At 48.0% G+C, this 22,499-nt stretch overlaps 2 protein-coding genes across 3 annotated transcripts in view; one reads left to right on the top strand and one right to left on the bottom strand.

Annotated features, from left to right (window-relative positions):
• The window catches only part of usp47 (ubiquitin specific peptidase 47), a 151,263-nt gene extending 149,218 nt beyond the window's left edge, over positions 1-2,045 (bottom strand). Inside the window, exon 1 of one of the 2 annotated variants that reach the window (XM_052028850.1) lies at positions 1,777-2,045. In XM_052028850.1, coding sequence (XP_051884810.1) covers positions 1,777-1,815 — 39 coding nt within the window. In that variant the 5' untranslated portion in view covers positions 1,816-2,045. The remainder of the gene's footprint in view (positions 1-1,776) is intronic. The other variant, XM_052028849.1, reaches the window with a different exon arrangement.
• si:ch211-176l24.4 (uncharacterized) lies at positions 2,016-22,259 on the top strand. The gene is made up of 3 exons (XM_052029659.1): positions 2,016-2,236; positions 17,826-17,925; positions 20,354-22,259. Exons 1-3 carry the CDS (start codon positions 2,016-2,018, stop codon positions 21,860-21,862), a joined length of 1,830 nt encoding a protein of 609 aa, XP_051885619.1. The 3' UTR covers positions 21,863-22,259.
• The last annotated feature ends 240 nt before the right edge of the window (positions 22,260-22,499 follow it).

Here is a 22,499-nt window from a genome sequence, read left to right as displayed (position 1 = left end):
TATATGGTGTGGCCTATCTGTAGAATTATTAAATATAGATACTGGAGTAAGCAATGCAGCTTTGGTAAACATCACACATCAAAAGTGCCCAAGCACTTTGAACACATCAAGTTCAAAGTTCTTTTATCACACAGCATCAATGCACCAAGAAATAAATTACATCGGAGCTGTGCGTCAACAGCAGTTTACACTGTACTGAAGAGCCAGATCCAAAGAACATTAGCAATGACTCAACAAATAACACATATTTCAAAACCACGTGTGGACAACTGTCAGTAACATTGATGAAAACAAAACCGAGACACATTGCAGGCAGACACATCGAGAACTCATGGCAAAATGAAACTGTATCCAACCCAAGGGCTTCTTCACATGACGAGAGTCTGTGCCTCCCCACCACCTCAAGAACAAAGTGAACAGTAAAGGGCGTGCCAAACAGCACAGCTCACGCAATCAATCAAATTCAGGCCCTGCACTCTATGTTCTTTTTTAAGATATACCCCAACACAAATATGTTCAAAGAGAAATGCACAGGGCTGCATTTGTAACAATTCTCAAGTCCTGGCTGCAGAGAAAGATCACTTATAAATCCACAGAAATCAGAGCAGCACAGCTCACCACCTCTCCACCTCAAGCAGAAGACAACAAGCACAGTTCCCTTCACTTGATAGGGAATAATATACAAAATACTTATCCCACTACCTTACAGCTCATCGTCAAACTGAGAAGATCTGGGAGGGAGCGATGAGGTCAAGATGCCGCTACACACACACAACCAGCACCTCGCCCCCTTCCCACACACACACACACATCTTTTGGCCTTTCACATCCAATCCACTCCCCGCCTCTCAGCTCTACTACCTCCTTCCCCATTTGCCCGGTCTCCCCACTCTACTTACCTCTTCCCCGATGACACCTCAAAACTTTCCCTCTGCCCTCATCCTCCCCAATATCCACTCCACCCGTCTCTGCCCCCTTCCTCCTGTACCCCTCCACCTATATCCATCTGCTCCCTTCCTCCTGAACCCCACCTCTCCATCCCTCCTTCCAAAGCCTTCTCCATCCCCTCCACTGTCCTCCCGAGCCCCTCTCCATCCCCTCCCTCCACCCTCCTCCTGCCTCCCGCATCCCCTCCCTCCCCCAACCCACCTTCTCCCTCCCTGCCCCCCTCGCACCACACCCTCCATCCCCACCCCTCCTCCCACCCACCCCACTGCCTCCCACTTCCTCCACCTCCCCCACCCTTTTCCCTCTCCCCCCCTCCACACTCCTCCTGCTCCCCTCATACCCTCCACTTCACCACCCTCCCCTCTTCCCCTATCCCATCCCCCCACTGCCCCATCCCTCCCCCCAACCCCCATCCTCTCTCCCCCCACACCACCCCCATTCCCCCCCACAATCCCCATCCCCCCAACAACCCCCATCCCCCCACACACCACCCCCATTCCCCCCACAACCCTCATCCCCCCCACAACCCTCATCCCCCCCACACAACCCCCATCCCCCCACAACCCTCATCCCCCCCACAACCCCCATCCCCCCCACAACCCCCATCCCCCCACAACCCCCATCCCCCCACAACCCTCATCCCCCCCACAACCCCCATCCCCCCCCACACCACCCTCATCCCCCCCCCACACACCACCCCCATCCCCCCCCACACACCACCCTCATCCCCCCCCCACACACCACCCCCATCCCCCCCCACACACCACCCTCATCCCCCCCCCCACACACCACCCCCATCCCCCTCCGGGACCCGGCCTCCGGCCTCACCTCCCGGGGTAGCAGCTGGTTCTCCTCACTGGGCACCATGTCTCGGGAGCTGGGGGTGGGGAACGACAGTCCGGGCGCTGGAGCGGCGAGCGGGCCCCCTCAAGGCGGAGACATCGTCCGGCCGCCGTGAGTGGGCTGAAACACACGGAGAGGCGACGACGGCGGCGCTCGGAGGGCGGGCGGACGGACGGACGGCCCCGCTCCCCGCTCTCGGTCCGGGCGCCCGGGCAACGACCAAAATGGCGACCGCGGCTCCGGCGCGCTGCGTCACCGGCGACAACGCGGGTGACGTCACCACGCTCCGCCCCGCCCGCCCGGGACGGCCGCCGTGCGCATGTGCGGCCTCCAGGCGCCTGGACAACCAGGGCTGCAGCCACATCCAGCGGTTGCCCAGGACACTGCCCTGGGCACGGCCACAGCCTCCTCCAGCTGCCCAACAAGTGACCCCCTCCATCATCAGGTCAGAACTGGAAATCACTGAGGGGTATCAAGGTGGAGTTTATTGTCATGTGCACAGGTCCAATGAAAGACTTACTTGCAGCAGCATCCCAGGTGCATAGCATCAGATAAGCAGCATTCACAACAGAGACGTAAATTATACACGATTAGAACAAAACAAAAACATTTCCAACAAAAAAAGTGGTCATGATGTTGCTGAACTGTAGTGATTGGGGTTGTGCTGGTTGGTTCAAGAACCAAGCCGTTCCTGAACCTGGTGGTGTGGGACTTCAGGCTTCTGTACCTCCTGCCCGAAGATGGCATGGTCCAGATGGTGGGGATCTTTGATGATTGCACAATGTTCAATGTGTTATGTACCAGCAACAATAGAAACACAACGAGCCATGTATAAATGTTAGAATCTATTTATTAATAATTACCTGTAATAATAAGAGAAATAAAAGCATTAGATATTAAACATTGACCCCAAAATAAACTCTAAGTGTGTGGCAAGTTCCCAAACCCCCAAGTCTAGGAACAATTCTCAAAGTTCAGTTCAGCAAGTCATGAAGCAATACAATGAGCAAAGTCTTCTGCAAACCACAGTAGAATGTAGAGAGAAGGAATTTACGAAATCCACAAGTTCCACGATGGAGCCCATACGACACCTCAATCACCGAAGATCTCCAGTGCTTTGTTCCAAAGTATCTGCCACACTGAGGGCACTCGATACATGGCCACCCCCAGATACACCTGCTTTCCAGTACAGGTTAACGACAAAGTAGACTCCACAGATTGCTCCAAAAATCCATACATGGATTGTAGTGACAGTCACAACGATTGTTCTTCATCCATAGATACAGAGACCGGCAGTCAGTGCCACCAACTCTCTCTCTCTTCCTTCATCTCTCTGTGCAACTGCCAGTACGCTCCAGTTATAGTCTTATTTTTCCATTCGCAGTATTCAGATAAAACCACACACACACGCTACTACACTACTGTTCAGGTGCCTTAAAGGGACACTCACCAAGTAGCAACCTGGCTCGTAACAAATGTCATTTGCAGCTCAGCAGACAAAGCTGAAATAGATAACCTTCAGATATTGTCTAATAAGTGGAAAGTGCCTGGATCTATGACCATTTCCAACAAGAAAGAGACAAACCACCTACACTTGATATTCAATAGCATTATGATCATGTGTTCTCCTCCATCAACATCTTGGCGGTCACCAACAACTAACTGGACCAGCCACATAAATAACATGTCTACATGAGAGCTGAGTGTCCCACAGTAAGTGACTCACCTCCTGACAACCCAAAGCCCTTCCATCACCTTGGTCGGCATGGGCGAGTTGGGCCGAAGGGCCTATTTCCATGCTGTATTACTCTATTACTCGAGTACAAGTCAGGAATGTAATGGAATACTCTCCAATTACTTGGATGAGTCCAACTCCAGAAGCGCTCAAGATTATCGGCACCATCGCAAAGCATCCCACTTGACATCATCAAACAACCCTAAACTTTCACTCCCTCCAACACCACCATACAGTGGCTGGGGTGTGTACCATCTACCAAAGGCACTGTTGTTGCTTGCTTAGGCTACTCCAACAGCACCTCCCAAACTTGTGACCTCTTCCACCATAGAAGTGCAACCCTCTCCTGATTTGGAGATATTTTATTCTGATTCAGAGAGACAAGGGTGGCCCAGTGAGTTACAGCCGAGCCCCACATAAACACATTTCCCTCAGGTTACAAAAATGGCATTGAGTGCACAGTGTCGCACAGAGTGATGAATAACCTTGATTTAACAGATTGTCAATACAGCTCCTGGCTGTGGTCAATATTTACAGGAAAGCTGACCTGCAAGGAAATATTTCTGTCGCAGTGGGTCTCAGATGAAACCTATTTGGAAATCATCACAAATAAAGACATTGACTGTTCAATTCATGAGCAGGGAAAATTTTCACAATTTTATGTCCGGGAAATTAAATTTAGATTCTGACCAAAGGGAAATGTTTGTGACATTTTGGTGAAGAAAATTCAACCACAAAAAAATATTTTCAACTGTTAATCTGTCATTTTATCTTTACTGATATTTGTTCAAGTAATAAGATTATCAAGTAATAATCAGCTCCACTAGCTGTGCACAGTGACGTAGCTGGTAGAGCTGCTGCTTCACTGCGCCAGAGACCTGGCCTCAATCCTGTCTGTGTGGAGTTTGCATGTTCTCCCTGTTACTGTCTGGGTGCTCCGGTTTCCTCCCACATCCCAAAGATGTGCGAGTTGGTGGGTTAATTGGCCACTGTGTAGTGACTGGTAGAATCGGCGGGGGGGGGGGGGGGGGGGGGGGGGGGAGAATGAGAATTTGGGGTTAAAGTAGGATTTGGAATGAATGGGTTACTGATGGTTGACATGGACTCGGTGGGTCAAAGGGCCTGTTTCCATACGGTATAACGCTATGACTCTAATTTAGTGTAAAAAGCATTGTTCAATTTAGTGTGTTCTGAGTCAGAAGTCATAGGTTCAAGTCCCACTGCAGAGCTTTGCACAGAAATATCTAGATTGATGATTCATCACAGTACTGAGGAAGTGCTGCACTGTCTGAGGTGTTAGCTTTCAGCTCAGATGTTGAACCAAGGCTATAATGATTTGGATGAAAATGTTCTTAACATGGTTAGGAAGTTTGCAGATGACACCAAAACTGGTGGTGCAGTGGACAGTGAAGAGGCATATCTAAGTTTTACAACAGGATCTAGATAAAGTTGGTAAGTGGACCAAGGACTGGCAAATGGAATCTTGACAAGTGCAAGGTGTTGCATTTTGGTAAGTTAAACCAGGGCAGGGCTTATATAGTAAATAGTAATTGGTAACGGGTTTATTGTCACATGTACCGAAGTACGGCGATAAACTTTGTTTTGCATGCCATCCATACAGATCATTTCACCACATCAGTACTTTGAGGTAGAACAAGGGAAAAGCAGTAACAGAATGCAGAATAAAGTGTTACAGTTACAGAGAAAGTGCAGTGCCGGCAGACAATAAGGTGCAAGGCAGTGATGAGGTAGATTGTGAGGTCAAGAGTCCATCTTATAGTACAAGAGGTCCATTCAATAGTCTTATAACAGTGGGATAGAAGCTGTCCTTGAGCCTGGCGGTTTGTGCTTTCAGGCTTTTGTATCTTCTGCCCAATGGGAGGGGGGAGAAGAGAGAATGCCCAGGATGCGTGGGGTCTTTGATTATGCTGGTTGCTTTTCCAAGGCAACAAGAAATGTAGACAGTCCATGCTAGGGCCTTGGAGAGGGTTGCAGACCAAATGGGAACAGGTACATAGCTATCTGAAAGTGGCGACACAGGTCGACAAGGTGGCGAAGATGACGTTTGGCGGCTTACCTTCATCAATCAGGGCTACAGGAATTGGGACATCATGTTCCAACCATACAAGTGATTGGTGAGACCAGACCGCACTTGAAATATCGTGCACAGTTCTGGTTGACAGCTATATGATATCATTAAACGTAAGGGGTGCAAGGGGTGCAGAAAATGTTCACGAGAATGTTACCAGGACTGGAGGGCTTGAGATACAGTGAAAGGCTGGACAGGCTGGGACTGTTTTCTGTGGAGCAAAGGAGGTTGAGGGGTGACCTTATAGAGATTTATAAATCATGAGGGACATAGATAGGGTGGACGGTCACAATCTTTTTCCCAGGTAGGGGAGTCTACAGCTCGAGGGCACAGATTTAAGGTGAAAGGGGAGAGATTTAAAGGGGACCCGAGGGGCAAGTTTTTCCACACAGGGGGTGGTGGGTATGTGGAACGAGCTGCCAGAGGATGTGGTAGAGTTGGGTACAATTACAATGCTTAAAAGACATTTAGACAAGTACCTGGATGGAAAAGGTTTAGAGGGATATGGCCCACAGGCAAATGGAACTAGCTTGGATAGACACCTTGGACAAGTTGGGCTGAAGGGCCTGTTTTGGTGCATTGCAACTCTATGACTATGACTCCATCTGCTGTCTCAGATACATGTACAAGATCATAGGGCATTGTTATAGACAAGCACTGATTACATTGATTATTGACTACAGCTCTGCCTTCAATACTATAATTCCAAGCAAACTCACCACCAAACTCCGAGACCTGGGACTCAACACCTCCCTCTGTAACTGGATCCTTGACTTTCCAACCAACAGACCACAATCAGTGAAAATAGGCAGCAACATCTCCAGCACAATTATTCTCAACACTGGTGCCCCACAAGGCTGCGTCCTCAGCCCTCTACTCTACTCCCTATACACTCATGACTGTGTGGCCAGATTCTGCTCTAACTCCTCTACAAGTTTGCAGATGATACCACCATTGTAGGCCAGGAAGGAGATAGAGAGCTTAGTGGCATGGTGTCATGACAACAATCTTTCCCTCAATGTCAGCAAAACAAAAGAGCTGGTCGTTGACTTCAGGAAAGGGGGCCGTGTACTGCACCTGTCTACATCAGTGGTGCTGAGGTCGAGAAGGTTGATAACTTCAAGTTCATAAGACTGAACATCACCAACAGCCTGTTCTGGTCCAACCACGAAAACACCACAGCCAAGAAAGCTCACCAGTGCCTCTACTTCCTCAGGAGGCTAAAGAAATTTGGGATGTCCTCTTTGACTCTCACCAACTTTTATCGATGCACCATAGAAAGCATCCTATCTGGATGTATCATGGCTTGGTATGGCAACTGCTCTGCCCAGGACTGCAAGAAACTGCAGAGAGTTGTGGACACAGCCCAGCACATCACAGACACCAGCCTCCCCCCCCTTGGACTCTTTACCTCTCGTTGTCAAAGTCCCCACCCACCCGGGTCATTCTCTCTTCTCCCCTCTCCCATCAGGCAGAAGATACAGGAGCCTGAGCTTCTACCCCACTGTGATAAGACTATTGAATGGTTCCCTTATACGATGAGAAGGACTCTTGACTTCATAATCTACCTTGTTATGACCTTGCACCTTATTGTCTACCTGCAATGCACTTCCTCTGTAGCCTTGACACTTTGTACTCAGTTATTGTTTTTACCTGTATTACCTCAATGCACTCTGTACTAACTCAATAATGCATAATGAATTGATCTGTACGATCGGTATCAAGACAAGTTTTTCACTGTACCTCAGTACAAGTGACAATAATAAACCAATACCAAGCACAGGGAATTCTCCTTTGTGTCCTATCCAATACTCAATGAACTTCACAAAAACACAGTTGTTATTCTATTGGTGCCTGTGGGATCTTGCTGTGTGCAAATTTGTTGCTTGATTCCTACGTTACAACAGTCACTGCATTTCGATAGACTCCATCTGAAGTAAAGGGTATCGTGATGGCTTTTGGTGATGAAAGGTGCTAGCAAGCTGTTGTTTCTTTCTTTAGCAGGGTAATATTTCAGTGAAGTTCTTATTGAATGTTGCACTGTTCTTTGAAGTTCTGATCGCCCCATTACAGGAAGGATGTGGAGGCTTTGGAGAGGGTGCAGAAGAGGTTCACCAGGATGCTGCCTGGATTAGACAGTAGTAGCTATATGGAGAGGCTGGACAAACTTGGATTGTTTTCCCTGGAGTGTCGGAGGCTGTGGGGAGACCTGATAGAGGTTTATCAAATTATGAGACACACAGGGTTTCCGCAGGGTAGAAACGTCAAATACTAGAGGACATGCATTTAAGACGAGAGGGGGAAAGTTTAAAGGAGATGTGTGGGGCAAGTTTATTTTACACAAAGAGATTGGATAGGCTGGGCTTAGTTTCCCTGGAGTGAAGGAGGCTGAGGTATATAAAATTAAGAGAAGCATAGATAGGGTAGATAGTCAGAGTTTTTTTTCCCTCAGGGTGGAAATGTCAAAAACCATAGGTTTAAGGTGGGAGGGGGAAAGTTTGAGGGAGATGTGTGGGGCAAGCTTTTTCCCCCACAGTGTGGTGGGTGCCTGAAATGGGCTGCAAGGAGAGGTGGTGGAAACAGACACGATCGTGACACTTAAACAGGAACGTGAATATGGAGGGACGTGGATAATGTGCAGACAGAAAGGATTAGTTTAATTTGGCATCGTGGTCGACACAGACAACAAAGGCATGTTCCTGTACTGTTCTATGTTCTAAATGGATCGAGGATCATTCTGCCACTCAGATAAATGTGAAAGATCCCAGCTACTTTTCAAAAAAACACCATTAGACCGATATTTATCCCAATTGCTTATCCGGTCAATATTTTCACTGCTGTTTATGGAAGTTCCCTGGGTGCAAATTGGTTGCAATATTTCTGTTCCACTCTTCCGAGGTTATTCATAGGCTGTAAAAAGCTTTTCAATCTGAAGGGTGCATTAGAAGCAGAAGCTCTTAGGATTCAATAAGATAAATTTTCCTTAGAATGTGAGAGGGGAAAAATTCAAAGGGGATCTGAGGGGCAACTTTTTCCACACAGAGTGTGGCGGGTATATGGAACGAGCTGCCCGAGGAAGTGGTAGAGGTGGCTACAGTTATGACTTTTAAAAGACATTTGTACAGGTACACAAGTAGGAAAGGTTTCAAGGGATATGGGTCAAGCGCAGGCGACTAGCTCAAGTAGACAACTTGGTCAGCGTGGACGAGTTGGGCCGAAGGGCCTGTTTCTGTGTTGGTCTAAATGTCTCCTAAACATAGTGATTGTATCTGATTCCACCATCTCCTCTGGCAGTGAGTTCCAGATACCAACCACTCTCTGCGTAAAAGAACTTTCCCCTCAAATCCTCTTTACAACTCCTTCCTCTCAGTTTAAACCTACGGCCTCTTGCGTTTGATGCTCCCACCATGGGAAAAAGATTCTCACTATCTGCACCTTTTATAATTTTATAAACCTCCATCAGGCCACCCCTCTGCCTCCTCCGCCCCTGGGAAAACAAGCCCAGCCTATCCAATCTCTCCCCATACCTAAATTCCTCCAATCCAGGCAACATCCTGGTGAATCTCCTCTGCACCCTCTCCAGATCAACTGCATCCTTCCTATAGTGTGGTGACTAGACTGCATTTGGCAGGTTAACCATCATCTGCAAAGAGAGAAACAGAGTTAACGTTTCAGGCTGATGGCCTTTCTTCGGAAATGGCATCTTGGTGCAGCAGTTAGCGCTGCTGCCTCACAGCTCCAGCAACCCAGGTTGAAAACTGACCTTGGGTGCTGTTTATGTGGCATTTGCACGTTCTCCCTATGACCGCTTAGGGTTCTCCTGGATGCTCCAATTTCCTTCCACATCCCAGTGACCTGCAGATTGGTTAATTGATGCTGTAAGTGTAGGTAAGAAGCCAAAGAATCAAAGGGGAGTTGATGGGCATGTGAAAGAGAAGGGATAGTTGGCAGTGATGAGAAGGGGCTTGGAACTACTCTGTTGGGAACTGGAATGGATTTCTTGTGTCGCAGTGAAAAAGATCATTAGTCCAAAATATTAACACTGTTACTTTCTCCATAGATGTTGCCTGATCTGCTGAGTATTTCTAGTATGTCTTATTATCAATATTTGTTGTTCTCATTAAAGGTATTTTTGTTCTGGTCCCTTGTTAATGTGTAATTATTAGAAATTTGCATATTCCCTCAGAATTAACTAAATTTGAACGTCAGAGTAATTCCTCTCAATTAAAGCTAGTGTTAAAAGGGGAACCAACAGACATCCAACAGCAATCAGAGCAGAGGACACCATTGTGAAGAAATTGATCATTTATCACAGAAACCCCTTCACTCTGCCCTCATATACATTCCCCACTCCCTCAGCCTCACCACTGGAAACTGTGCTTTACCCATCTTGGTAATGAACTTTCCTCCCCAAATCTCTCAATCACTTCTCATCACATTTATACTAAAACTCTTAGTCACCTGTGCTAATAGAGTCATAGAGTAACACAGCACAGATACGGGCCCTTCAGCCCAACCCGTCCATGCCAACCACGGTGCCCACCCAGCTAGTCCCAATTTCCTGCGTTCGGCCCATATCCCTCCAAGCCCCACCCCTCCATGTACCTATCCAAGTGCCTCATGATCCTGCTGTACCTGCCTCACCCACTTCCTCTGGCAGCTCGTTCCACACACTCACCACCCTCTGCATGAAAAAGTTGCCCCTCAGGTCCCTTTTAAATCTTTCACCTCTCACCCTAAGCCTACTGTATACCCCCTAGTTCTGGACTCCCCTACCCTGGGGAAAAGACTGTTACCGTCCACCTTATCCATGCCTCTCATTCGCCTACGTTCCAAGGAATAAAGACCCAGCCTGTCCAACCTCTCCCTGTAACTCAGGCCCTCTAGTCCTGGCAACATCCTCGTAAATCTTCTCTGCGCTCTTTCCAGTTTAACCACGTCTTTCCTATATCAGGGTGACCAAAACTGTGCACAGAACTCCATTTGCAGCCTCACCAACAACTTATACGACTGCAACATAATATTGCATCTTTTGGTTTGGTATTATTTGCTGAGCAGAGTCTGGGAAATAGTTGGCACTTCAGTGCAGAATCCCTACACTTACCCTCATACCTCTGCCTGTCCAGGATTCCCTGGTCACCACTTACAGTACCACTACACCTCGATTCTGGGCGTCGCGTGCCGTCCAACAATGGAACACAATTTTCTTCAGTCTCCAGGACTAATGCTGGGACTTTTGCCCAGTGTATCTGTCCAGCTTAGACCTGGTGCAAGAGCAGCCACTCCAGTTACGTGCAGACAGTACTCCAGGTGTGGTCTCACCACTGCCAATATAATCAGAACAAGATGTCTCCTGTACTCAAATGCTCGTATAACAAAGGCCAACAGACCATTTGCTTTTCTAATTACCTGCAGTCACGGTAGTATAGCAGTTAGTGTGACGCTATTACAGTGCCAGCAACCCGGGTTCAATTCCGGCCGCTGTCTGTGAGAAGTTTGTACATTCTCCCCGTGTCTGTGTGCGTTTCCTCCGGGTGCTCCGGTTTCCTCCCACATTCCAAAGACGTACGGGTTGGAAAGTTGTGAGCATGTTATGTTGGTGCCGGAAGCGTGGCGACACTTGCGGGCTGCCCCTAGAACACTCTACACAAAAGATGCATTTCACTGTGTGTTTCAATGTACGTGTGACTAATAAAGATATCTTATTTTACCTGTATATTAACTTTCAGTGCTCTGTGATCAAGGACACCCAGGTCACTCTGAACACCAACACATTTCCCACTCTCACTTGTTAAAAAATGTTCTGCTTTTCTTCTAACGTGGATGACCTCGCATCTTTCCACATAATATTCCATCTGCAATGTCCTTGTCCATTCATTTAACCTAGCTATATTCCCCTGGAGTCTCTCTGCATCCTCCTCACAGGCCAACACTGCCACCTGGCTTTATATAGAACATAGAACAATTACAGCACAATTTAGGCCCTTCGGCCCACAAAGCTGTGCTGAACATGTCCCTACCCTAGAAATTACTAGGCTTACCCATAGCCCTCTATTTTACTCAGCTCCATGCACCTATCTAACAGTCTCTTGAAAGACCCTATCATATCCGCCCTCCACCACCGTTGCCGGCAGCCCGTTCCACGCACTCACCACTGTCTGAGTAAAAAACTTACCCCTGACATCTCCTCTATATCTACTCCCCAGCACCTTAAACCTATGTCCTCTTATGGCCACCAATTCAGCCCTGGGGAAAAGCCTCTGACTATCTACCCTATCAATACTTCTCATCATCTTATAAACCTCAATCAGGTCCCCCCTCATCCTCCGTCTCTCCAAGGAGAAAAGGCTGAGTTCCCTCAACCTGCTTTCATAAGACATGCTCCGCATTCCAGGCAGCATCCTTGTAAATCTCCTCTGCACCCTCTCTATGGCGTCCACATCTTTCCTGTAGTGAGGCGACCAGAACTGAGCACAATACTCCAAGTGGGGTCTGACCAGGGACGTACATAGCTGCAACAATACCTCACGGCTCCTAAATTCAATTCCCCGATTGATGAAGGACAATACATCATATGCCTTCTTAACCACTAGTCTCTGTGTCTGTCTCCAGAACAAATACAGGTGCAAAAAATTCATTTAAGATTTCCCCCATCTCTTTCAACTCCATGCACAGATGACCACGCTGATTTTCAAGAGGACCAATTTTGTCCCTTGCTACCCTTTTGCTCTTAATATAGCTATAGAAACCCTTGGGATTCTCTTTCACCCTGTCTGCCAGAGCAACCTCCTGTCCTCTTTTGCCCTCCTGATTCCTGTCGTGTTCTCTTGCATTTCTTATACTTCTCAAGCACCTCATTTGATCCCAACTGCCTGTACCTGATATACACCTCCTTTTTCTTTACCAGGGCCTCAATATCCCTCGATAACCAAGGTCCCCTAAACCTCTTAGCCTTGCCTTTTATCCTAACAGGAACATACAGATTCTGTACTCTCAATATTTCACTTTTGAAAGCCTCCCACTTACCAAGCATCCCTTTGCCAGAAAACAACCTATCCCAATCCACGCCTGCCAGATCCCTTCTGATGCCATCAAAATTGGCCTTACTCCAATTTAGAATCTCAACCCAAGGACCAGTCCTATCCTTCTCCATAATTATCTTGAAACAAATGGAATTATGATCACTAGGTCCAAAGTGTTCCCTTGTATTCACTTCTGTCCCCTGCCCTGTCTCATTCCCAAAGAGATCCAGTATTGCACTCTCTCTAGTTGGGACCTCTACATATTGATTAAGGAAACTTTCCTGAACACATTTGACAAACTCGATCCCATCCAATCCTTTTACAGTATGGGAGTCCCAGTCAATATGTGGAAAGTTAAAATCACCTATCACAACCTTGTTTTTCTTGCAACTGTCTGCTATATCTCTACAAATTTGTTCCTCTAAATCCTGCTGACTATTGGGAGGTCGGTACTATAGTCGCATAAACATGGTCACCCCTTTCTTATTCCTCAGTTCCACCCAAATTGCCTCAGTAGTCGAGCCCTCCAGTACGTCCTCTCTGAGCACTGCTGGGATATTTTCCCTGATGAGTAATGCCACCCCTCCCCCTTTAATGCCTCCCCGTCTATCGTCTCTAAAACATCAGAATCCCCAAACATTGAGTGGCCAGTCCTGCCCCTCTTGCAACCAAGATAGTAGTAAACTTTTCCCCACAGCAGGGTGATTTATAACCGGGGGGCATCAGTTTGACATAAGGCTTAGAGGGCACATAAGGATGACATTTTTCCCCTAGAGGGTCAATGAAATTTGGAATGCTGTGCCTGAGGGGGACCAAGTGCTGGTAAATGGATTGGTATAGTTGGGTGTTTAGGGGTCAGCATAGACGTGGTGGGCCGAAGGGCCTCCTTCTGTGCTGTATGACTCTACGACTCATACATTTCCTTTGCTCCCTCTACAGTGAGCCATACCTGACCTGTAGTGAGATGACCAGAACCATACACAGTCCTCCAGAGGCGAGCTAACCAGTAGTTCACACTGGGCTGGACGGAGCCATCAACACAACAGATTTCATTCTTCTATGACCTGAAGCAAAAAGTAAGTTGCTGGTCTCAGCGGGTCGAGCAGCTGCTGTGGGGAGAAAAGAATTGTCAACATTTTGGGTCAAGACCCTGCATCAGGACTAAATCCTTTCCCCCACAGATGCTGATCGACCCACTGAATTCCTCCAGTAGTTTGTTTTTTGCTCCAGGTTCCAGCTTCTGAACCATAGAACCATACAGGCCCTTCGGCCCACCATGTTGTGCCGACCTTCAAACCACTCCTAAGACTCCCACATATCCCTCTATTTTAAATTCCTCTATATGCTTATCTAACAATCTCTTGAACTTGACCAACGTATCAGCCTCCACCACCACCCCAGGCAGCGCGTTCCATGCACCAACCACTCTCTGGGTGAAAAACCTCCCTCTGACATCTCCCTTGAACTTCCCACCCATTACCTTAAAGCCATGCCCTCTTGTATTGAGCATTGGTGCCCTGGGAAAGAGGCGCTGGCTGTCCACTCTATCTATTCCTCTTGATATTTTGTATACCTCTATCATGTCTCCCCTCATCCTCCTTCTCTCCAATGAGTAAAGCCCTAGCTCTGCAGTCTCTTGTGTCTCCATCTACGACCTGTCTCTGACCTGGGATGTGGCTGATCGGCTGCACACATCACACTGCGGATTTGTTCTGCACTGACAGTACACGCCTTTCCCTGACTCTTTCGTGAAGCCCGGTCAGTGATGCTTGAAATCATGAACTGCTATCTTGCAGGCTTTGGCCTGTGTAACTGTCCAAGGACATACCTGGAGCTTGGTCCTTGCTGCAGAATCCTTGAGATGCTGGAACCCTGCACTTGTTCGATGTGGCCAGCCCAGAGCATCATTTAAACGTGGCTTATTTAATTCCAGGAAGCCTGCACAACTCTTACATTCTATGCTTTGGCCAATAAAAGAATCTGTCTTGTAATCCTTCTTAGCCACGTTATCCACCTATGCTGCTACCTTCAGGGACCTGCGTAAATGCTGGTCTACAATGTTCACCTTTGTCCTATTTACTGTGTTTGTCCATGCCTTATTGCTCGCCCGGATACATTACCCACAATCTTCAGATAGAATTTCACTTGCACTTTGCCCATCTGGTCAATCTTGCTCACTACCAACCACACAGCTCATTATGGCAGCAGCTCCAGTGAGGAACATACAACATCAAGAACAACCTCTATCTGAATTGGTTTATTATTGTCACATGTACCAAGGTACAGTGAAAAACTTTGTTTTTGCATGCCATCCATACAGATCATTTCATCACATCAGTGCATTGAGGTAGTACAGGGGAAAACAATAACGGAATGTAGAACAAAGTGTTACAGTTACAGAGAAAGTGCAGTGCAGGCAGACAATAAGGTGCAAGGTCATAATGAGGTAGATTGTGAGGTCAAGTGTCCATCTTATTGTACTAGGGAACCGTTCAATAGTCTTATAACAGCAGGATAGAAACTGTCCTTGAGCCAGGTGGTACGTGCTTTCAGGCTTTTGTATCATCTGCCCGATGGGAGAGGGGAGAACAGAGAATGCCTGGGGTCATTGATTATATTGGTTGCTTTACTGAGGCAGTGAGAAGTGTAGACAAGAGTCCATGGAGGGGAGGCTGGTTTCCATAGAGTGCATCCAGTAACAACAATTTAAATCTATAAGGTACATCCTGCACTGACTCACCAATAACTTGCTCACTGGTGCCCAGTTTACCAGGACCACTCAGTTCCAGACGTCATCACTGCCTTGCTTCAGACATGGACGGAAAAGCTGAACTCCAGAATGGCTGCCCTTGACATCTTGATATGAAGGAATCCTGGTAAGTCTGAAGCCAATGGGTATCAAAGAGAAAACAATCCTGTGGTTGGAGTCATACTTTGCACAAAGGAAGATGGTTGTGGGTGTTGGAAGTTAATCATCCCAGCCCCAGGATATCACCGCAGCAGTTCCTCAGGGCAGTATCCCAAGTTCAACCATCTTAATTGCTTCATCAATGACCTTCCTTCCATCGTAAGGTTGGAGGTGCAGATGTTCGCAAGATGTTCAATTCCATTTGCAACTCTTCAGCAAATGAAGCAGCACATGTCTACATGCATGAAGACTTAGGCAATACCCAGACATGGGTTGATATGTGGTAAGTAATATTTACGTTGCAATAGTGCCAAGCAGTGATCATCTCCAACAAGTGAGAATCTAACCATGTACCCCTGACCTTCAATGGAAATACCATCATCTCTCGTCTGGAAACTCAGGTAGACCAACCACACAAATGCTGACAGATGTGTGCTGTTCTGCAGAGAGTAACTCACCTCCCCAAACTACAAAGTCCTTCCGCAGGGTATGAATCAGGACAGTAATGGAATATCCTTCACTTGCCTGGATGAGTGCCGCTCCAACAGCTCTCAAGAAGCTCAGCACCATTGATCAGCACCCTAAGTACTCACTCCCTCCATCACAGGCACACAATCACTGCAGCGTGGGCCACCTACAAAATGCAGTGCAGTTACTTCTCCCACAGCACCTCCCAAACCTACGACTTCCTCCATCAAGAGGGCAGCAGGTGCAGGGGAACACCACCACCTGAGGGTTCCCTGGTAATCACACACCTTCCTGATTTGGAAATATATCGCTGGTCTTCATTGCTGCTGAATCTAGCAGCTGGGACTCCTTCCCCAACTGGACCATGTGGTGCTCCTTCACTAGGGGACTGTAGAGGTTCAAAAGAGCAGCTCACCACCACCTTTCCAAAGACAGCCAGGGGTGGCCAATAAACGCTGGTCTTGCCCACAACACCCAGAGCCTCAAAAAACAAAATTATGTAAGAAAACCTAGCACCTGTTGAATACCCGAGTACCAACCCAGCATCTATAGGGTGTACCCAGGAACAAGGTGGCATTCAGAAGGTTCACCTGTAACAGCAATGACTTGTATGTAGGGTGCATTTGGTGTCAACAACTTGCGACTATAGGGTGGCCCTGGTTACAACAACAACAACTTGCAACTATAGGGTGGCCCTGGTTACAACAACAACAACTTGCAACTATAGGGTGGCCCTGGTTACAACAACAACAACTTGCAACTATAGGGTGGCCCTGGTTACAACAACAACAACTTGCAACTATAGGGTGGCCCTGGTTACAACAACAACTTGCAACTATAGGGTAGCCCTGGTTACAACAACAACTTGCAACTATAGGGTGGCCCCGGTTACAACAACAACTTGCAACCATAGGGTGGCCCAGGTTATAACAACAACTATTGGGTGGCCTTGGTTAGAACAACAACTTGCAACTATAGGGTGGCCCTGGTTCCTACAACAACAACGTGCATCTATAGGGTGGCCCCGGCTACAGCAACGACTTACATCTGGTAAGTGCACCAGCAACGAACGCCCTGTGGTCACACGACAGTTGGCATCGGGCGGGTGCAGCCTACAACGAGGAGGTGCCGGCAGCGCCGTGCTGTGTCCCCTGGGTGCTGGGTGGGCGGTGCCTGGAAGCCCCTCCCCGTGGGCTTTGGCGCGGCCACAGTGTAGCGGCCGGGGGGATACAGTGTGTCCGCTGGCGGTGAGACGGAGAGCCCAGGGTCGTGCGGGGAGTCCCCCGCCTCGCCTCCCCTCCCCTCCCTTCCAGGGGCTTTGCCCTGACGGTGAAGCCGTGTCCCGGGCCGGCCGGTGGGGTGGGGGGGGGGGGGGAGGTTAATTCCCCACACCCAGGCCACCCACTGGGGGGAAAGGGTTGGAGGTGATGCACAGAGAGGAAAGGATCCCGCCTCCTGCAAGACCTGAGGGACAGCAGAAGGGCCATTCGGCCCCTCCTCCTCCGCCCATCCAATCAGATTGGACAGTTTGTTTCCCTGACCCTGCATCCAATCAAACTGACCTCATTTTCTGGGGTTTGCATGTGGCGCTTAGTCTCAGCAGGTCCCTGGGGGTGAAGGTTCCAGGTCCCACCACCCCCTGTGTGAGGGAGATCATCCCAACGGCTGGGTTCCAAATGTAGGGCCATGCTCCCTTGTGTGAGAGGAATTATCTCTCTGCACCGTACTTTCCCTCCCATGGGTCCAACTAGCAGTAATGGGATAAGTGGGAAGGTTGAGATTTTGCCTCTGAGGTGTTTGTTACTTTTCCAGAAAGATGGAATCAAGGCCGGTGAAGAGAAAACAGAAAGCTGCCCAATCACCTCCTGGGACACCTGCAGTGGAAGTTGAGGAGGAAGGTCCTGGACGTTCAGTGAGTTAATTCTTGGGATTATTTAGGATCGGTATTTATTGCTGAACCCCAGTTACCCCTCTCTGGGGCCATCTCAGAGGACAGTTATGATTCACTACCTTGCTGTGGGTCCAGACCAAGTAAAGATGGTGGGTTTCCTTCCCTGAAGAACTTTGTAAGTTTTATATTTCCAATATTTGTAGGTTTACTTTTCCTTTCTGAGTGAATTTTTAATGGCACACTTTGTGAATCAATAGCACTGCTCCCTCTCCTTGCTTCCCCTCCCAGCTTTCCCGAACAACTTGTTTCCTGGAATATTTAGAATCCATTGTTGCTCTTCCTTTAGACAGGTCTCTATTATCACATCAGATGGTTTATCACACCTACAAATTGGTAAATAAATTGGTTTATTATTGTCACATGTACCAAAGCACAGTGGAAAAACTTGTCTTGCATGCTGTCCATACAGATCAATTCATTACACAGTGCATTGAGGTAGTACAGGGTAAAAACAGTAACAGAATGCAGAATTAAGTGTTACAGTTACAGAGAAAGTGCAGTGCAGGCAGCTCACCTACCCTTTAATACACTTATGTGTTTGCATGGATGCGTCTGTAAACGTGTCTGGTCTACAAAAACCTCTTGTTCTGTTGCTCTTTTATCTGTCCTGATCAAACACACAGCTCCATCCATCACCAAAACCAGCCTCCCCTCCACTGTCACTGTCTACTGCTTTGGGAGAGCAGCCAGCATAATAAAGACCCCGCCCACCCTGGACATTCTCTCTTCGCCCCCCTCCCATCGGGCAGAAGATACAAAAGCCTGAAAGCACGTACCACCAGGCTCAAGGACAGCTTCTATCCCGCTGTTATAAGACTCTTTGACTGACCTCTTGTACAATAAAGATGAACTCTTGACCTCAAAATATACCTTGTTGTGGCCCTTGCACCTTATTGTCTGCCTGCACTGTGCTTTCTCTGTAACTGTAACACTTTATTCTGCATCCTGTTATTGTTTTCCCCTGTACTACCTCACTGCACTGATGTGATGAAGTGATCTGTATGGAGATCATGCAAAACAGACCTTGGTACATGTGACAATAACAATGAACCAAACCAAACCTGGATGTGACTGTGTATAAATTGACAATTGACCCCCACGGTACCACTTGCCATTTGCGGAAGAAAGTTCCACATTTCTGCCACCCTCTACCTGATTAAGTTTCTATAACTGCAGAAACCCTGGGACTAACTTTAGACTCCGCCGCCTAGTTCCAGTTGCCTTGATCAATGGCGATACCTTCTCTCTCAATCTGCCCTATCTCTTCCCCTTTCCAGCATGAACATCTGTCGTGACCTCTGAACCTCTTAAATTCCGACATCATCTTATGCTCGTAACAACACAGAATGAGGCCATTTGGCCCGTTGGGTCAGTGCCAGCTCCCAGGGAAGCGATCCCATCTGTCCTATTCCCCCTCCTTATTTCCCTGTACCCCCACAATTTATTCTCTCTGACACATGCCCATCAACTCCCCTTTGAATTTGTTTGCCCAACACCAAGTTGCGAATTAACATACCAGCAGAATTTTGGGATAATTTGTTTATTACGGTCACGTGTACCGAGACACAGTGAGAAGCTTTTGTTTGCGTGCCATCTAGACAGATCATTTCGTACATCAGTACTCCCAGGTGGTATTTCAACAGGGAAAAAAGAATCCAGTACATAGTGTTACAGTTACGGAGAAAGTGCAGTGCAGGTAGACAAGTGCAAGCGCCATAACGAGGTAGATTGGGAGATCAAAAGTTCACCTTTATCGTTCAAGAGGTCCATTCAATAGTCTGATAACAGCAGGATAGAAGCTGTCCTTGAGCCTGGTGGTACGTGTTCTCAAGCTTTTGTATCTTCTGCCCAATGGGAGGGGGGAGAAGAGAGAATGACCAGTGTGGGAGGGTCCTTGATTATGTTGGCTGCTTTCCTTATGCAGAGGGGAGTATAGATGGAATCAATGGAGGGGAGGCTGGTGTGTGGAATCTCTCCTTGCAATTTAACCCTTGGATGCCAGGTATCACTTCTGGTCATCACACCCAGAACAGTCCACAGTTCTCCCAATGGGATCGAGCAGGGCGAGAGGTGAAGATATACTGCAGGTAGTTATTAAGACACAAGTGAATGCAGATGCTGGAATCTGGAGCAACACACAAAGTGCTGGAGGATCTCAGCGGGCCAGGCAGCATCTGTGGAGGGAAATGGACAGTCAACATTTCAGGTCGACACTCTTCATCTGGACCAGGTGAAGGGTCTTGACCCGAAACGTCGACTGTCCATTTCCCTCCATAGATACTTTCTGACCCTCTGAGTTCCTCCAGCTTTTTGTGTGTAATTTGTTTTTCTGCCTGCTACCTTTCCAAACCAGTATTGCTTGAGTACTGCTGTTGGACTTACTTTCCAGGAGTCTTACTGCAAATCCACAAGACAAAATGCACGTCTGGTCCCCGATTGCGAAAAACTGCCGGACCATGAGGGAGTTGGCCTCAACCAAGTCAGCACAAAGAAAGCAAAGAGAAACAAAAGCTCCAAACGCATTCGATTTGCACCACAGATCGGAAAAGACGGATCTTGCAATAGCTTTGTGGAGCAGCTTGTGAAGGAGGTCTCCGAAGGCAGGAGAAAAAGCTCATTGAAAAAGAAATGCAAGAAAAGCAAAAAGAAAGAGAAGGATAAGAAGAAAGAGAAATATAGACAAGAGAAAGGCATGGAAAAGCCCAATTCTGTTCTGAACCAACATCAGGCTCCCAAACACATCACTGTGTGCAACATTCCGGCTAAATCCAAACGGAGAAAATGCCTTCTTGGCGACTGTTCCTTGTCTGGAAATCTCATGGGAGTAAGGAAGAAGGAACACTGGGAGGAAGTCAAATGTCTTCGAGCAGTCAGTGATCCATGGGCTACAGGTACAAAGGTCCACAGGCACTTGCGCCTCCCCACCCCTCAGGAAGGTCTTTACAGCCCGGCCAATGGGAAGAGAATGCAGCAGGAGGAGGAGCCATGTGCAGGTTGGGAAAAAGCTTGTTGTAGAGAGAAGGCAAGACAAGACGCATTGAAGGAGAGGCCAGCTGTCAGTCAGCACCGCCGGATTCTTAACCCCTTCTGGCAGTCCCTCGCTCAGACCTCCAGACCTAAGGTGTCACTCGATGAATCGTGGCATCGGTATCTCGGTTGTCTAACTGGAGACCCCGGAAGCAAAAGGCTCCGTGGTGAGGACGAGGTGGACGGCCTTTGCTCCGAGAACAGCAGAGTGGCCCATGGAGTGGAAACAAATCCTGAAGTGACCGAGGATTTCGTCAACAGTCAGGACCTCTTCATCACACAGAAGACGTTCCTCCCCTTGGTGCAGTCTAACAGCACGGGCAGTTACTTGGTGGAGGAGATGGTGGAGGAAGATTGCAACGTGATGGCTGGTGTGCTCCCCTCTGCCCTGGACCTGCCCAACAGCAAACTTTGTGACAAGGGGACACAAACTGCTGACTTCTTCAGCTCTCCAGCTGTGGCTACATCCCTTCAGTTCTGCCAGAGGGCGAGAGGGGAGCACTGCTCTCAGGAGCCAGTTGACCTCAGTCTTCCCTCGAGGGTAAGAGCTAAAATTGACTCTGACATGAAAACCAGCCCCAACTCTCTCTGTCCGCAGGAGTGTTGCAGGGGTACATCTCATCAAGGCTTTGTAAAGTCACCGGACGCCCCAAACACTTGCCAGGTGCTCCTGTTGTCTCCTCTCTCTGAGGGAAAGAGGCAGGGCCTGAAGAACAGCTTCATCCTCTCGCAAAGCAGAAGATCCGACGACGGGAAGTACGTGCAGACCTTTCTGAACGAATCTTACTTCTTTAAAGTCAAAGGCCAGCTGAAGACCAGAGACCCCAGAGCACCCTTGGTGAGAAATAGACAGAAGAAGCAAAAGATCTGAGAGCGAGAAGATCTGGTTCCAGCGGCAAACATCCAACTTGTTTAGTCATCTGTAATGTTTGTGTTTTTTGGACTCCTTCCTGACGCCACAAGTGCAGTCTACACAGTGTTTGGTGTGGGCATTGTGGCTCGCACTGGTCACCAGATCCAGCCTGCTGGGCTGACATCCTGTTGTGAGAACCCAGAGTTAACGGAACAAGAACAACGCAAGCCCATCGTGGGGGGGACCGGGTGACAAGGATGAAAACCCCATAGCACAGAACAAAGTTAGTGACATCAGCACAGTGTGTGGGAAGGCTGCGGTAAGTGTAACAGGAAATCTCCATCTGTGTATCATCATCCTTTAATCAGTCTTGTGCTGTTCATGGTCTTTATAGAAAATATAGAATTTTCACAGTTAAATGTTTTGGATGAATTTTTGCCATACTTTTGCTGCTTGGGTCAGTGTGACAGGCACTGTCAGATCCTCTGATGGCATGCATCTGACGTAAAGACTTGCTGACTGTAGAACTGCAGGTGATGTTCACTGAAACAGGATTTCAGATGGAGAACTATGAAATGTGATGGGTGTGCTTTGCATTTCAGGATGGAATAACAGGCTTGGGTTATGCCCAGTGGGTTAGAACATTGAACATAGA

Source organism: Pristis pectinata, chromosome 14 (assembly GCF_009764475.1).
Source record: "Pristis pectinata isolate sPriPec2 chromosome 14, sPriPec2.1.pri, whole genome shotgun sequence".
Classification (NCBI taxonomy): domain Eukaryota; kingdom Metazoa; phylum Chordata; class Chondrichthyes; order Rhinopristiformes; family Pristidae; genus Pristis; species Pristis pectinata.
This window is presented reverse-complemented; position numbering and strand designations above follow the sequence as displayed.

What these genes read in the sequence shown, in the direction of transcription:
- si:ch211-176l24.4 (XM_052029659.1), top strand. Translation starts at nt 2,016, where the DNA reads ATGGCGACCGCGGCTCCGGCGCGCTGCGTCACCGGCGACAACGCGGGT. An exon ending in GTGACCCCCTCCATCATCAG is followed by an intron (nt 2,237 to 17,825) that starts GTCAGAACTGGA and finishes TTACTTTTCCAG; the next exon opens with AAAGATGGAATCAAGGCCGG. An exon ending in AGGAAGGTCCTGGACGTTCA is followed by an intron (nt 17,926 to 20,353) that starts GTGAGTTAATTC and finishes CTTACTTTCCAG; the next exon opens with GAGTCTTACTGCAAATCCAC.